This window comes from Lissotriton vulgaris, unplaced genomic scaffold (assembly GCF_964263255.1).
Source record: "Lissotriton vulgaris unplaced genomic scaffold, aLisVul1.2 SCAFFOLD_720, whole genome shotgun sequence".
Classification (NCBI taxonomy): domain Eukaryota; kingdom Metazoa; phylum Chordata; class Amphibia; order Caudata; family Salamandridae; genus Lissotriton; species Lissotriton vulgaris.
Window position 1 is genome coordinate 119701 of NW_028252060.1, and position 16181 is coordinate 135881.

Consider the following 16181-nt stretch of genomic DNA (forward strand, 5'->3'; position numbering starts at 1 on the left):
GGAAGGATGAGTGACTGGGTGGATGGATGAGTAAGAGAAAGGATGGCTGGATGGGTGAAAGGGTAAATGGCTGGATGGATGAGTGAATGGATGGATGGATGGGTAGAAGAGTGGATGGATGAGTGTTCAGATGGCTAGGGTGAAAGGGTGGATGGATAATGAAGGGATGGATGAGTGAAAGGATAGATGGAAGGATACATGATGGATAGGTTTGCAAATGGTTGAATATGTTTGGATATGGCTGGGCTTACTTATATACCATTGCGCGACCTCTGATGTGTCTGTAAAACTTATCCCCTGAAGTTTTGTCCTGAATTTTGACCTCCTGTCCTTAATTTGTGACCTGAATTTTGACCCTTTGTCCTGAATTTTTACACTCACCGTCCTGAATTTGCACCAATGCCAGTTGGTAACCCTATTTGAGGCCTGCTTAGTTGCTTCCATGTATCTCCGTAAAGGGCCCCATATATCCTTGGGTTGGGACGTAGGGGGTGTAATACTAGCATAGTTCTCCGAGTTAACATTGCAATAGGCTAAACTGTGCAGCCAATCCTGCACTTTGGGTCCTGTTTTCTTGCCCCGGTGTATTGCAATCTCCCGTTTTGCCAGCAGGAGCCCCAGTGATGCAAAACGCCTAACTCTCTTGGGTAAGTTCACTGTGTAACCCAGCAGTGCAATCTCTGGATAGGATCGAGAGGCAAGCTGATCATCTTCCCTAGTGTAGAAACTCTGGGGGCAATTCCATGTCATATGCATGAAGTCGGCGTGAGGTGCCGCGCATTTCAAACATGTATGTGGCTTGGAGGCGTCTATCTATGTGCTGTGGCAGGTGTAAAATAAGCACGGTGTAGAAATTTAAAGTGAAGCAGCTTGTGTCTGCTGTTAAGGGAGATGTTTTTGGTTACCTCACAGCATTTGGACTATTGTTCGTCTGTTATTGGACCTTCCAAGTCTGCCTACCAGTCATGTCGGAGCTTGTCGTCACACGCCGGTCTCATATCAGAACTAGCTTTGTACATTTTAGAAATGAGACCTGCTCCATCTGGGCTCTTTATTACTAGAGTGAGTGGGGGAAACAAGCCTGGCTCAATTGGGAACGTGAGGAGCGTCGCCCTGAAGGCCGATCGCATTCGGGTCATAACAAATCGAGTCATAAAACTGCTGTCAGTATACCGTGTATCGTCGGCCAGTGAGAATACATGTCCCTCCTGGTAGAAATCCCCTATTTTGACTACGCCTAAGGCAGTCAGTGTGCGCTGCACTAGGCCTTCCTCAGTGATTGGGAACCATTTGGCATTAGGTAGTGGAAGGGGGGAGAGTATAGCGGTTGAAGTGCCAGTAAGCTTCCTCAATTTCCCCCTTGCCCAGCTGGTGATGGACACCGTTTGTATGTCGTGTGGGTCATGGGGGAAGCCTCTAGGGAGGACTGTGGACAACATGTCAGGAAGAACGAAGTCTGCCTCCGGCCATAAAAACCTTATTCTCACGTCTGGGTGAAACCATGGGTGTGTATATCGACATTGAGCCACTAAATTATATAATTGGAAGTCTGGCACGCCAAACGCTCCACGCACATATGGTACCGTGAGGATCGACCAGCGGATACGTGGCTGCTTTACCCCCAAATCAGTCATGAGAGGTGTGATTGTAGTGTTTGAAAAAAGCCATTGGTGAGAGGTATGGGAATGTTATTGAAGAGATATAAACATTTGGGAAGTATGACCATCTTTAGAATTGCTACCTGTCCCGCTAGTGACAGTGGAAGCCTCAGCCAATGCTCCACCTGTATTTCTAAAGTGTGTACTGCCTGCCCATATTTTAAACGTATCATTTGCCTGGCGTTCCTAGTGAGGTACTTTCACAATAAACATGAAATATAATATTCTATTCTGGGGGGCTCATACTTAATGGAAAGAGGCTCTTCCAGAGGTCCTGTAGTGCCAAGATTGGTACGCTCGAAGCTTAGGCTCTATAAAACCAGAGGTGTGCCCCAAAGTAATAAGGCACACCTTTAATCACCACCTATTGCATGTAGACTTGTTAACTGTGTGTAAAATATGGCATATGTCTTACGGGTTATGTTTACTCTTGGAGGTAGAAAGGGCAGTAATTATAAAAGTATGTTCCCGTGTTTCCGTGCTAGACAAAATGATTAATTATTGTTGAAGAACCCTATGAATAATGTAGAGCACTGGGATCCCCTTTGTATTAGGATGATAACATGTACAAATAGCTGCACTGGCACATTCATAACGTGCTGCATAATATACCTTTCATTTGCATAATATTCTGCATAATTCGCCTTTCTTTACCACATAATTTGGTCCATCGCTGTCGCATAGCTCCAATGGCCTTGAGTATCATTCTATGCAAATGCCCAAAATTTTATTTTAGAGCCGTGTAATTAGTGTGCATGGCTTTTTTGCTTACTATAGACGCGTATTATGTGAAAAGTTCCGAAATATTATATGACTAAGGTGTGCTTAAGAACAAGGACAATAAGGATGTATCACTTGCTGCTCTTTTACAGTGGGTTTTTCGGCCTGGCTGGAACGTGCGCACCGTGCACCGCCCCCTGCAGGACGTGCACCGGGAACGCCTCCACCTGTTCGAGCTGCGAGAGTGGCTTCGTCCAGGAGCAGGGCGCCTGCAAGAGTGCCTGCTCCGAGAAGTACACGTCGGTGGATGGGGTCTGCAGGCGCTGCCCGGCCGACTGCCAGCGATGCGCGGACGAGAAGACGTGCACAGGTAGGTGCCACAGGCTCTCAGGGACTACATGAGTGTGGAGGGTCAATTTAAGGATTTCTGGGTCCCTGGGCACGATGCATTGTGGGTCATATGCTCAGAATAGCTTACATATTTATTTTCCATTTTCAACTAATTCAAGCACTATGATGTAGGGTGACCAGAATTTTAAAGCCAAAAACTGGGACATTTCATAAAAATAGAAGAAGGACTACAATTTTACTTCAAGCGATGAGAGCGCTCCTCAGCAGACATTACAGAACAGGCAGTAAGAACATACATAAGATGTAATTTTTAAACCCAGAAGCTTGACTGTTAATTAAATTGCTTTCTTGAAACAACTGCTAACTTTCCTTGCTTTGTAAAACATAAAAAACACCTCCCACAGTTTTCAATTGACCCTCTCTAAAAACTGGGACATGAGCTAAATTTCTTGAGATTTGCTGGGACAACTGGTTAACAAGCATTTACAATGCAATGGTTTTGCCTTTGTTAAAGTTAGAGCTATTGGCATTGCTCTTGACATTATTTTTATTTATGTTTTTTTTAACATAAATAAATGGCATTGTCATTTACAATGCCACTAGCTTTATCTATCGCAAATGACACACACAAACACACACAGAGCCCCCCACACACAGCCACACACACACACACAGCCCCCCACACACAGCCACACAGAGCCCCCCACACACACAGCCACACAAAGCTTCCTACACACACAGCCACACAGAGCCCTCCACACACACCAACACAGCACAAGCAGGCAACAGGGGCACACGGAGGCAGAAGCAGGCAACAGGGGCACACAGAGGCACAAGCAGGCAACAGGGGCACACAGAGGCACAAGCAGGCAACAGGGGCACACAGAGGCACAAGCAGGCAACAGGGGCACACAGAGGCACAAGCAGACAACAGGGGCACACGCAACAGGGGCACGGAAACGGAGGCACAAGCAGGCAACAGGGGCACGAAAACGGAAGCACAAGCAGGCAACAGGGGCACACGGAGGCACAAGCAGGCAAGCTCTGTACCCCCACGCCGGGACGCATGCGCGTGAACATATTAGCTACATTCTATTAAGCACAAGCACTAAGGACACCCCAGCAAACACTCATGTGCACAACCCTAAACCACCAGGGAGCTTTCGTTTAAAATCCTATCGACCTAATGCCGCTTGGCACCCTGCTGCAGGCCTGTGTACATTAAGTGACCTTAACACCATCACTGGTAGTAATATCTATGCAAAACATTACCTCAAAGTCACATAACGGCACCAAAATGGTTACAGCTGGTAATTTATAAAGTATAAAATCTAAACTTAAGACATAGTAGAATAAAAGCTTCAACATAGCTGGAAAAAAAATAACCTGCCTACCCTGTTCTATGAACACAGGACTCCATGTCTCAAATCTGCCCATTATTTGATTAAATATATATCAGTGCATACCAGCCCCAAATAGTTGGCCCCACCAACCAACTGATACCATGTACGCGGACACAACCAACTGACAGCGCAATTGAAGGACCGTCCCGTCCCCTTGATGACAACTGACCCTGTACATACCAAGTAACACATTTTCAAGAGGTTTCATGATTCTCAACTACTGCCTGTCCTTCATTAGACTCACGACCTGGTGACAAGAATAGGACCCCTTTCAAACACCAACCTCTACCTGATGCCGGAGACTCTTCGTCCCATTGTTCCATACCACCTCCCACCCCCGTTCCTCTTGCCAACCATACCTTCCCTTGGAAGCACAGGGCTCTATAAATCGCATGTTTTGCCCCACTTTCCAGTTCTCTTACCTGCGGAGTCCTGGGCAAGGGCTGCCCGCTGCTGCCGGGACTGGCAGGTCCATGGTGTCCTCTCTGCTGTGCGGCCCCCCAGCCTCCAGCTCCAGGTGGACCTCCATATTGCGGGGCCGGGGCTCCGTCAGGACCTTCGGGAGGGTAGCCGGGGTAAGCGCGGGCGGGCGCGGTCAGCAACTGGTTCAGAGTCGGGGTGGCGGTGGGAGAGCCCCCTAGGAAGCGCTGGGGGCCTCCAGGGTAGGACTTAGCGCGAGGGTAGGGCGGGTAGGCCCGGCCTGGATAGGGAGGGTATGCCGGGTAGTAAGATTCTGGGGGCTCTCGGTAGGGCGCACCATAACCACCAGGCTGATAGGCAGTCGGCTCCGGGGGGCTGGTGGGTCCGTTGCTTTCGGGGGCGGCCGGCTCTCCGCCGCCGGGAGGAGAGGCCTCTTCTTCGTCGGGGCCACTTTCCGGCCCGCTGTCTGCGGCCACCTCGCCCGGCTCCTCGGGTCCCCCGCTTGGCTTCAGCTCCGGGGGACTGCCGCGGCCTGAAGGGGGGGCTGCGGCCGAGGCCACCTGCGCGGCCATCACCGGGGAGGCGGAGGGCTGCTCAGTGCGCAAGAGGCCTGCTCCCGGCCCCGCGGCCCCGGCACATTCCCCACACTGCCCGGGATGGGAGCGCTGGATCCCAGGAGGGGAGACCCGGGGTCTTTGGGGGGGACGGTCGGTAAAACCGGGAGAAGGGCCGTTAGGCCCAGGAGTACGAGAGGGCGTCTGCAAACCCGACAGCCAAGGTGGGGAGTCCGGGAGTAGGGGGTCGAGAGGGCTCCAGAGGCCCGAGTAGGCCTAACCGGAGAGACGGTGATCGGTAGAGGAGGAGTGGTGTGGCCGGGGACGAAGGGGGCTGCCAGTGGGCGGAGGCCCGAGAGCCTGCGGTAGTGTTGGGGGTTGCCTTGACTGGGGTCCTGTGCGCTCCCGCTTGGCCCGGTCCGCCCTTCTGTTCGCTCCTCGCCCGCCGCCGCTCCTCTCTCTCTCTCACTCCGACACGAGGCTCAGCGGCAGCTCTGCCATTTTACCGAGAACCGCGGAGCGCGCGGAAACCCGGAGCGGAGCCAGCGCCGGGCGGAGCGGGACCGGCCCGGAGCACAAAGAACAGTCAGCCCGGCAGAGCGCAAGAGCCGGAGCGGAGTACAACGGGAGTCGGGCCGCACAAAGAGCCGGAAACCGGCCAAGAAGCCGAGCGGAGCGGGGCCGGAAACACGGTGCACAGTCGGTGAAAGAGGTGAAACCCGGAACGGAGACCAGGGGAGAGACGGTGATCGGTAGAGGAGGAGTGGTGTGGCCGGGGACGAAGGGGGCTGCCAGTGGGCGGAGGCCCGAGAGCCTGCGGTAGTGTTGGGGGTTGCCTTGACTGGGGTCCTGTGCGCTCCCGCTTGGCCCGGTCCGCCCTTCTGTTCTCTCCTCGCCCGCCGCCGCTCCTCTCTCTCTCTCACTCCGACACGAGGCTCAGCGGCAGCTCTGCCATTTTACCGAGAACCGCGGAGCGCGCGGAAACCCGGAGCGGAGCCAGCGCCGGGCAGAGCCGGACCGGCCCGGAGCACAAAGAACAGTCAGCCCGACAGAGTGCAAGAGCCGGAGCGGAGTACAACGGGAGTCGGGGCCGCACAAAGAGCCGGAAACCGGCCAAGAAGCCGAGCGGAGCGGGGCCGGAAACAGGGTGCACAGTCGGTGAAAGAGGTGAAACCCGGAACGGAGACCAGGGGGAGGGGAGTCTGCGGGGAGCGGGCCTGGCTGAGACAACAGGAAAGCACGGTCACCAGCGGGAGGGGGGCGGGAACGGGGACGGGAGACGCTGCGAGCAGGAGAGGGGGTGGGAACAGCGGGAAATTAAAGCAAGCACTCACCTGGACTTCTTCCGGGTGCCTTCAATGCCGGACCGGATTCGGGGGCGTTCCCGGCTTTCGGCTGACGTCGCGTGACGTCGGCAAAAGCCAAAGAATCTCGGGAACGCCCCCGTGTCTGGTCCGGCATTGACGGACAGGCCCCTCATCCAATGGCTAGGCTCCATTTATGGAGCCAGCCAATGAATGACGAGGGCCGACCCAAACCCACGCCAGGCAAAACCTAAAAATGGGGACCGTCATGGCAAAACGGGGACGCCTGGTCACCCTACTATGATGGCAAGCGGTACTGAAATATACATCAAACTTCCTTTCCGAAAAGGGACATCTAAAAAAGACAAACGCTCAAACTGTACAGTTGCCAAATAGTGACAAAAAAAACTGAAATAAGCTTTAATAAAGTCATGTCTTTTTTGCTTACATATAGATTGTATTGTCCTGCAATAATAGTACTTTACTTGGAATTCAGTGTCTAACTAATCTCTGTAGGTGTGTGTAATATTAAAGAAAGACATGTGCACATAGCCCTTGAAATTGTAGCTTATTTGCCTGATATTCGTATGCCAAATAAAGCCCCCTTCACTATTGGATTTCTGCAGCAGTAAAAACCAGAGCACGGCTCAGAGGCTTTTCACCATTTCATTGGGTGAAAGCTGATCATTTTCTTTCAGGCTTGCCCCTCATCCCCTCTTTGTATGTGTACACTTCCCTGGCCCTGACCCTACCATGACCTCTGACTCTGCTGAGTGTAGGGTGAGGGGGGGACTAAGGAGAAAGGTATAGAAATGGGGTGAGGGAGAGAGGCAAATGAGGTGTGAGATTAAGTGAGTCACAGGGGCGGCTGGTGACATTTGAAAGTGTTGAGCCGTAAAAGTTTGAGTTCCTATGGCGAGCGAGCTTTGGGAGCAAGGCCGACCATCATAGTAAGGACTGAGTAACAGTGTTTTCGTTGAACTTCATGGCCTTCTCTGCGTTAGGTTGTATACTCCTCACTGCTGCAGACATGAAATGTAGACACCAGCTTGTGCAGTTAACTCAAAAAAAGAAAAAGAAAATCTGTGCTTAAAAATGTCCTTGCCATTGCTGTATATACCCATTGTGTAAGATTGTAATATACAGGAGTTATACGTGCAGCATATAATAAATACGGGCAGTCATGTGTAGAATTGGTTATTCGGCGCTCTAGTGGTAAAGGGAAGCATTTAAAAAACTTTGGTTGGTGTTGTCCCTATATAAAACCGCAGCAATGTTGAAAATGTTGTGACACGCAGAGGGGATTTGACACTTGCATATAACTGAAAAACATGTTTTTCATACGGTTGCGATTTGGGGGGTGGGGTGGATGTGTGCAATGACAGTTTAGCAGGGGAAAACAACAACCTGCGAGATGGAGACGTCCAAATACAGTAAATGCGTGCAGCCACAGGGAGATCTGGTGAAATGGCAGGAATATTTGCAGGGCCATAATTAAGTAACGGAGCTAAAGGTCACATAAAACACATAGCAGCATGTAGTACTCTGTGAACAAACATGCTTGCGGTAGTCATTTGGAGTTGAAAACCCATGATGTATAAAAGCCCTGTACATCAGTCGCGGGGGGAGGGGGGAGTGATGTCGCACGGGTGGGGGTTATATATAATAAAACTTACATCACCGCCGGTCCGGGTCCGCACCTCCTCTGCTTTTCAACCCCTTGGTGGCTGCACGTCGTCGAATGGCGCTGGCAGCCCCTTGCAGCCAATCCTGGTGCTGCAGGGGCACAGGTTACTCAGCGCCCGCAGCACGCCCATTAGGAGACCGAAGGGCTCCTAATGGGCATGCGAAAAAAAGCACAAACACAAGTGCGCATGAGTGGGCACGGGTAAAAAATTCACCCTCCGTCCCCACTCATGCGCACTTGTGTTGCTGCCTGCCTGGTGACAATCATGTCAATCAACATGACGCAAGCGGTCCGACGTCATGCTGACTGGCATGCATTGTCAGTTCTCCCTCGGCGTCTTCTGCGGGCGGCTGTGGGCGGGGGGGCTACTCCCCCACGCCCCTATGGACGCACCGCGCCTGGTGAGTCATAAGGTAAAGATAGAAAGGTGGGATAGCCAGAACAAAGCGTCAGAAAAAGAAAGAGAGGCCGAGGGAGTTGCGGTTTCAGAGTGAGGTAGAGAGAGCTATAAACAGAGCGAAGGAAAAGAGAGAGAAGAAGCAGGATTTATTGCACTGAGGTGAGGTACACTGAGGACAGAGAGTTAACATAGAAAGAGAGATAAGTTAGGGGGAGCGGCAGAGAGGAGTTGAAAGCTACAAATGTGGGGTATTCATAGAAGTGGTGCCACAGTGAAAGAGAAGAGTGATGGGGGAGAGGGGATAAGAAGTGGTGTGGAAAGACTGGTAACATAAAGAGATTAGTGAGGCAGAAACAAAGATAGATAAGCGAGTAAGTGGTAGAAAGAGAGAAGAGATACAGAGAGGAAAGAGATGAGTTTTTGAGAGGTGAAGAAGACACTGTGAGGAGAGCTAGATACAGAGAAAGAGGGAAAGCTCAAGCAGAGGGGGAAATAGATGCTGATGCTAATCAGATGCCTGATGTATCTCTGCAAACCCACTAAGCAATCTTGCCAGATGGACAAGAAGGAGGTCCTCATCCTCGGCTCCAACCCTTCAGCCTGGGACGACTCCTGGTGGCCGACGGAACTGGGGGCAGCCCGACACCCACCGATCACACACACAACCTGGGAATCATCCTCGACTCAACGCTCTCAATGACCAAGCAAGTCAACGCCGTCTCCTTCTCCTGCTTCAACACCCTCTACATGCTCCTCAAGATCTACAGATGGATCCCGACAGATACAAGAAAGACAGTCACCCAGGCCCTCGTCAGCAACAGACTCGACTACGGAAACGCCCTCTACGTGGGTGCCCCGACCAAGCTCATCAAATGCCTACAAAGCATTCAAAACGCCTCGGCACGTCTGATCCTCGACGTACCACGACACGACCACATCACCCCCCACTTGAGCAACCTGCACTGGCTCCCCGTCAACAAGAGGATATCCTTCAAGCTTCTCATATACGCACACAATGCACTCCACAAGACCGGCCCAGCCTACCTCAACAGACGTCTCTCCTTCTACATCCCCAACCGCCAGCTACGCTCCGCCGACCTCACACTCACCACCGTCCCGCGCATCCGAAGAACAACCACTGGCGGGAGATCCTTCTCCCACATCGCTGCCAAGACATGGAACACCGTCCCACTGAGCCCACGACAGACCCAAGACCTGCTGACCTTCAGGAGGATACTCAAGACCAGGCTATTCAATCAGTAGCCGGCTTCCCACTCCCCAGGGCCTTGAGATCCTCATGGGTATGTAGTGCGCTTTACAAATGATTGATTGTTTGATTGACCACAGAGACAAGTGTTAAAATAGCTGAGCGAGGTAATAGTCTCATTGCAGTAATCTGCAAATATCCTAAATTTCCCATGTTCCAGTCTGCTTGTGTCTAACTCAGACTTCCATCCTTCTAATATTGATAAATCTGTACGTCCTACCATGGGTCATACCACTGAAGTGCAAGAAAGGTAAGCACAGAGAGAGACATAGAGAGGTGAGGTAGTCAGCTGGAGTACAGTTCAGGTAGAGACTGGTCGATTGAGGAGCAGTCGAGGTAGACAGAGGAGTTTACAGTGGATAGAGAGAGATGGGGGTACAATGAAAATTAGAGATATGGAGATAAAGAGAGAGTGGTGAGCTTGGAGAGATAAGATAAAGAAGGGAGAAAGAAATATACTATTTTAGATAGTGAGGGTTTAGGTTAGGCTGGTGCAGGTGTGCGCATGAACCTTCTGTAATGATGCATTCTCTGCTGCCAAATTAATACTCAATCTATTTCCTACTTATGTGCAGAGCTGTTCAGGGCTGTCTTGATCACTTTATTGGGGGTGGGGCAAATGGAGGTGAGGGCCCATGCGGTAAAACGGCTCTGTATTGTGCGTGTTCGGTGGCGTAAATTAATTCGCAGTGAGCATGCACAGTTAAAACACTGTCATTAATTTTTTTAACTGATGTTTTCGGTTATTCAAACATTTAGCTGCAATGTGCGTTTTTGGTGAATGTGTGAAAACAGCTGATTTAGGAAATGTTACACCTTGTTGGAGTCCTCCAGTCTAAACAGGAAATGTTGTCTTGCTCCCTGAAATTCAATTTCCAGAAGCAGATTTTAGAATGAGGAGCAAAGACCACGCATTCGGACTTGTTTAGTGCAACAAATTTTCTGCCCCAGTTATTTTCATATCACAGGATGCACAATCAGGAGTCAGGAACGTGCTTTTATTTGAATTCCACCCTCTGGCCTTAGCATAGAAAAGGAAAAAATACATTTCCTAAAAACTGTGCAAGTTAAAATCCTTACTTAGGTTGCGAATGGGGAAGGAAAGGCTAGGGGGGGACACCCAGGGAGGTGCTGCGGGCCAGGGTCAGCCCAGGGCCTTGGAGCAGAGGAGCAGTGGACACCTTCCATTGATTACACCAACCTTATAACTTCCCTCTGTGTAGGGGAGGGAAGGCATGCCAGAGGGCATTTTTAGTATCAGGCCATTCATTCCTTATTAGCAGGTGCTTAGAATTCTATGTTATGTTATGTTAATGAATTTGTTGAAAGTGCTAATACCCGAGGGTGTCTTGGCGCTGAGCTGTGGATTATGACAGTATCCGTAAGACGAAGTGACTATTTCTCAAATAGCCAGGTTTTCAAGGCCTTTCTAAAGGCAAAAAGAGTAGGAAGGGTTCTAATGGAGAAAGGGAGCGCATTCCAGAGTTTGGGGGCAGCTTTGAAGACTCTCAGAATTGCTAGCAGTTTAGCTCCTTCGGAGCGCAAGTGCCTTTTTGGAACATACTAGTAGAGTAGGCGTCTCAGAACCGTGGGGCCAGTATTCTGAAGTGCTCTATAGGTGATGCATAGGGCTTTGAAGATAATGCAGTTCCTAACTGGGAGCCAGTGCAGGTTATACAGATGATTTTGGACTGACAAGTGTCTAGGGGTAACTAGCAAAAGACGCAAGGCCGTATTTTGGATCATTTGCAGCTTATTGAGTTGTTTTCCAGGTAGGCCAATATAGAGACCATTACAATAGTCAAGTTTTGCCAGGATCAGAGAAGAAATCACTGTTTTTCTGCTGTCCGTGGGGATGAAAGGTAGTATTTTTTTGATGAAGAAAAAACTCGATGAGACGACGATATTTACATGCAGTTTAAAATTCAATTGGTCATCGATGATCGCACCAAGGTTCTTTGCCTTGGTGACTGGAATAGGTGCTAATTAGACGACTTAGCAGAAGATCATGGTCGACAGTGTCAAACGCTGCTGATAAGTCAAGTAGAATTAGTGCGGCCGCTCTACCTGAGTCCAAAGTTACCCTAATTTTGTCTGTGGCTTTGAAGCTGATTCCGTGCTGTGTTCTGTTCTGAAACCGAACTGTGTTTCATCTAAATAGTTATGTTTTAGTAGATAGTCTGTCAGCTGTTCGTTCATGACTTTCTCCACTAATTTGGCAGTTAGAGGAAGACGAGAAATTCGCCTATAATTATTGAGCTATGTGGGGTCCAGGTTAGGTTTTTTCAATAAAGGCACTATGGGTGCCTTTTTCCATATAGTGTGGAGGGCACCATGCGTGAACATAGCATTAAAAATGTCGGTAAAGCAGGGAACCAGCAACTCGGGGGCTTGCTTGAGGATGTTCGGGGGAAGTGGGTTATGGAGGGAGCCTGATATATAGCTCGACCAACCTCTGTATGTCCTTCCTGTTCTCAATAGTTTTTTTCCTTTCGCCTTTTACACTGGCAGTTGAGTCTCCATAGCAGACTAGGACATCTTCTTCCCTTTCGTTTTTCTAATTGGTATTGCTTTTCACTGGAATTATCACAGTAGAATATGAGAAACGATGTCACATACAGTTAAAATGTTAAAACAAGGATTGGCAAAACCAATGTGTCTAGCTTTGGCTGCTGGGCTATTACCTGTGCTTGTTTCATTCGCTTTAGTTTAATATTAGTTTGGATTTGTGATCAATTATATTCACACAAAAAATTCTAAGATAGCCACCCTTGCTCGTGCATGGTGACCAACATGTAATCGTTTTTGATGTGCTTTGTCAAAAACCATTGTCATAGTGCCATGGTTTCTGTCATATTTTACTAAACACCATTCAAAGATGGCCACACACATGCATGGACTGCCATCTTTGAATGGTTAAAAATGTATTTAAAAAAACTATGCAAAGAGAGTCACTCATGCAAGTGCACACATGGGCAGCAACCGTAGAATGTTTTTTAAGCCCATTTAAAGGTAGGTGCTTTTGCCGTGCCCATGTAGGATACAACACACTGCCTGGTAACAGTGGCAGGAAAGCTGCTGGACCTCACAAAATAAAAAAAAGGTTTTTATATTCGGGGGTGGGGGGTGTTTTTGTACATGTGCACTGGTGAAATGACTTTATTCACAGTCATGTAAGACCATAACTGAAGTAGGCTTACAGATAGCCCCATGCTGTGTGTTGTAATGGATGCAAGCAAAATTTGATTGAGCTGAATGGTCACACTCAATGAAATTCACATCTCATTTCTTCTCACAATTCTTACTACTAAATCTAGTAACTCAATTTTGGAGTAGTGCCGGTCTCTGCTGCCTACATTAGACCGTAAATACAAGCATGATGATGCAGGGAATTGCCACTGTCATAGAAATAAGAATTGGTGCATTAGTGATGTTGGACAAAACCTGTTTTGATTTCCAAACAACAGCCCCAATGTTGTGGCCATCACTTCTCTTTCTCTCCCCCCATCTTTCTCACTCAAGTCACACACATAATTTCTTTGCATATATTGATGTTCCATAAAATAACTTTACTTAAAGCACTTTTGAGGTTAGAAAGCAAACCCTGAGAAGTCTCAAACTGTCACACAACCTTCACTACCTCACAGGACAGCTCATAGCATCACCCATGGAATCACAATTGACAGCATCAATGGTACCATAGAACTCAAAGTGCGCCTCACCGATGAGGCCTAATAAGACCACAAGGTTATTTTATGTGCCTATGAAACGAGATGTGTTCTACCACTTCAAGCTATACTGTCACTTTTAGGGCACGGAAATGGCAGATTTGCACGTGATCAGCCAATGCTGGTAGAGGCAATGCAAGCAAAAATCGTCGGCTGCAGTATGGCACAGACTAAGTTACCAATGTCTGTCCTTCACCTTGTGCTCTTCTCAACACATGTGGCATTACCGTTGGTACCACTTATCACCTTAGACATGACATCTCTAATGTCATCATCACTTCCATACATTAAATCACACAACACTATTTATAGATTTTTTTTGTAATATCTCAGTTTCAAAACTTTCATTTTACCATGACTCTTTTTGGTCTAGTTTCTCATCATATCACTCTGTATTTCAGAGTCTGAGGAGATGCCTATATTCTTGCGAGTAATAATTAAGAGGTGCAAGTAAAAGTCAACACAGACACCATGATAAGAACTGTTTACCTTCATAAAGACGACCCCGTGGTCTAGCAACCACGGAGGCCTTTCACCCAAAACGGGTCAGGACGGCACATTGGGAGGTACTGGTGCTGTCGGAACTCATGGCAAGCCGCCTCCCCGCTATACCCTCAAGCATGGCACGCACTGCAGACTACAGACATGCCCAGACAGAGGCTTTAAGATGGACCACCCAAATCGGGCTGCTTTCTAAACCACTCACCTGGAGCGCAATACTGAAGACAAGCCAAACCAAGGAATGATGGGACTGGGTGTCCTCCATTTTGTACTAGGTTCTAGTTACCTTGCTTCCACATACTGGTGGCAGAGCCCACATCCATTCTCAATAGGGACACCACCCCATGATCCGCCACATGCCTCAGAAAAGAAAGCTTAAGAACACCCAGCTTATAACCATGTACTCTCCTTCACACATGACATTTATGGATTGAATCAACACTTGCCACAAGCCCTAGTCTGATGTGGGGAAACAGCCTTTACAACTTAGCCATTACCATGCAATACCATTACCACTCATCCATTACAGCGCATATGCCTTTACCGTGCATGTCTTTACTGTAGTGTTGTGTGAGTTAGACATGAAGGAACCCTTGTGGCTCTTGCAGGACTCCGCAGAACTGTGACCTAAGGATTAGAGGTAGCAAAGTGAATGCAGGTTTAGAATGTTATGTTCGCAGTTACCCGCAGAATAATAAAGACATGTTATACTAAGCTCTGTGTGTGGTGCAGTCGATGGCGAGTACCCAGGATGGAGAGGTTACTAGATTTACCACACAAAATTTGACCACACTTGTACCATGCATGCATTTACAACAAAAATGTAAGTATTTTTATTGGTAAGTATAAAGCCTTTCTATGTTTAGTGTTTCAGTGGGTAAGGGTATTTGGGTGGCAAAGGTATTTTTAAGGTTTTGGGTGGTTAACTGTAGTTGGGTGGCAAGGTTTTTTTAGGGGTTGTGGTGGGTATGGGTTTTTGGATGGCTAGGTATTTTTAGGGTTTATGGTGGGTAGGGGTTATTGGGTGACAGGGGTATTTTTAGGGTTTAGTATAGGTAACGGTATTTGGGTGGCAAGGGTGTTTTTAGGGTTTGGGGTGTGTAAGAGTAGTTGGGTCGCAAGAGCATTTGTAGGTTTTAGGGATGTGTAAGGGTATTTTGGTGGAAAGAGTCCTTTTAGGGTTCAGGGCGGGTAAGGGTATTTGGTTGGTGAGGGTATTTATAGGGTTTAGGGTGGGTAGGGATATTTGGGTGGCAAGGGTATTTTTAGGGTTTAGGGTCGGTAGGGGTTTTTGGCTGACAAGGGTATTATTAGGGATTAGGGTGGGTAACAGTATTTTGGCAGGAAGGGTATTTTTTCACGTTTTATGGTGGGTATGGGTATTTGGGTGGCAAGGGTGTTTTATGGGGTAGGTAGTGATTAGGGGTATGTGGGTTGCAAGGATATTTTTAGGGTGTTGGGATGGGTAAGGTTATTTGGGTGGTAACTGTATTTTTAGGGTTTAGGGTGGGTAGGGGTATTTGGGTGGGAAGGGTAGTTTTAGGGCTCAAGGTGGGTAACTAATTAGGTGGCAAGGTTTCTTTTAGGGTTTGGGGTGGGTAGGGGCATTTGCATGGCAAATGTATTTTTAGGGTTTAGGGTGGGGTGGGGTATTTGGGTGGCCAAGGTATTTTTAGGGTGGGTAAGTTTGTTTGGGTGGCAAGGTTTTTTTTAGGGTTTAGGATGGGCTGGGGAATTTGGCCAGCAAGGGTATTATTAGGGTTTTAGGATGGGAAAGGGTTTTTGGCCAGCAAGGGTATTTTTAGGGTTTAGTGTGTGTAGGGGTATTTGGGTGGCAAGAGAAGGTCGCTAGTAGGTGTTATAGTTTGGATTCTGTTTCCATAGGAAGAGTGTTTATTAATTTGCCAAAAACTTTGGCGTTGTCTGACGAATCCTTGCGACATTTTCAAAACAAGTTTGCCACTCACTTCAGCTGCTGTGTGATTCGTCAAGTGAGGGCCAAGAAAAAGAGGGGGTCCCAAAACTCATTTTCCCCATGTTCATTTCAATTGAAACTTTAGACACAGCTACGGCCCGAACTGATAAACGGAATTACACCAAATTAGGCAGAAAGGTAGCTGTTGGTTCAGAGAGCGACCTTCTTGTAATTTGGTATAAATCCGTTCATTAGTTGCGGAGTATTCTGATT

At 48.4% G+C, this 16181-nt stretch overlaps 1 protein-coding gene across 1 annotated transcript in view; it reads left to right on the top strand.

Moving 5' to 3' along the window:
* Positions 1-16181, top strand: part of LOC147662686 (proprotein convertase subtilisin/kexin type 5-like) — a 199576-nt gene that overhangs the window by 107859 nt on the left and 75536 nt on the right. The window contains exon 7 of the mRNA XM_086950976.1: positions 2531-2748. Within this exon, the coding sequence (XP_086807102.1) occupies positions 2531-2748 (218 nt within the window). The remainder of the gene's footprint in view (positions 1-2530; positions 2749-16181) is intronic.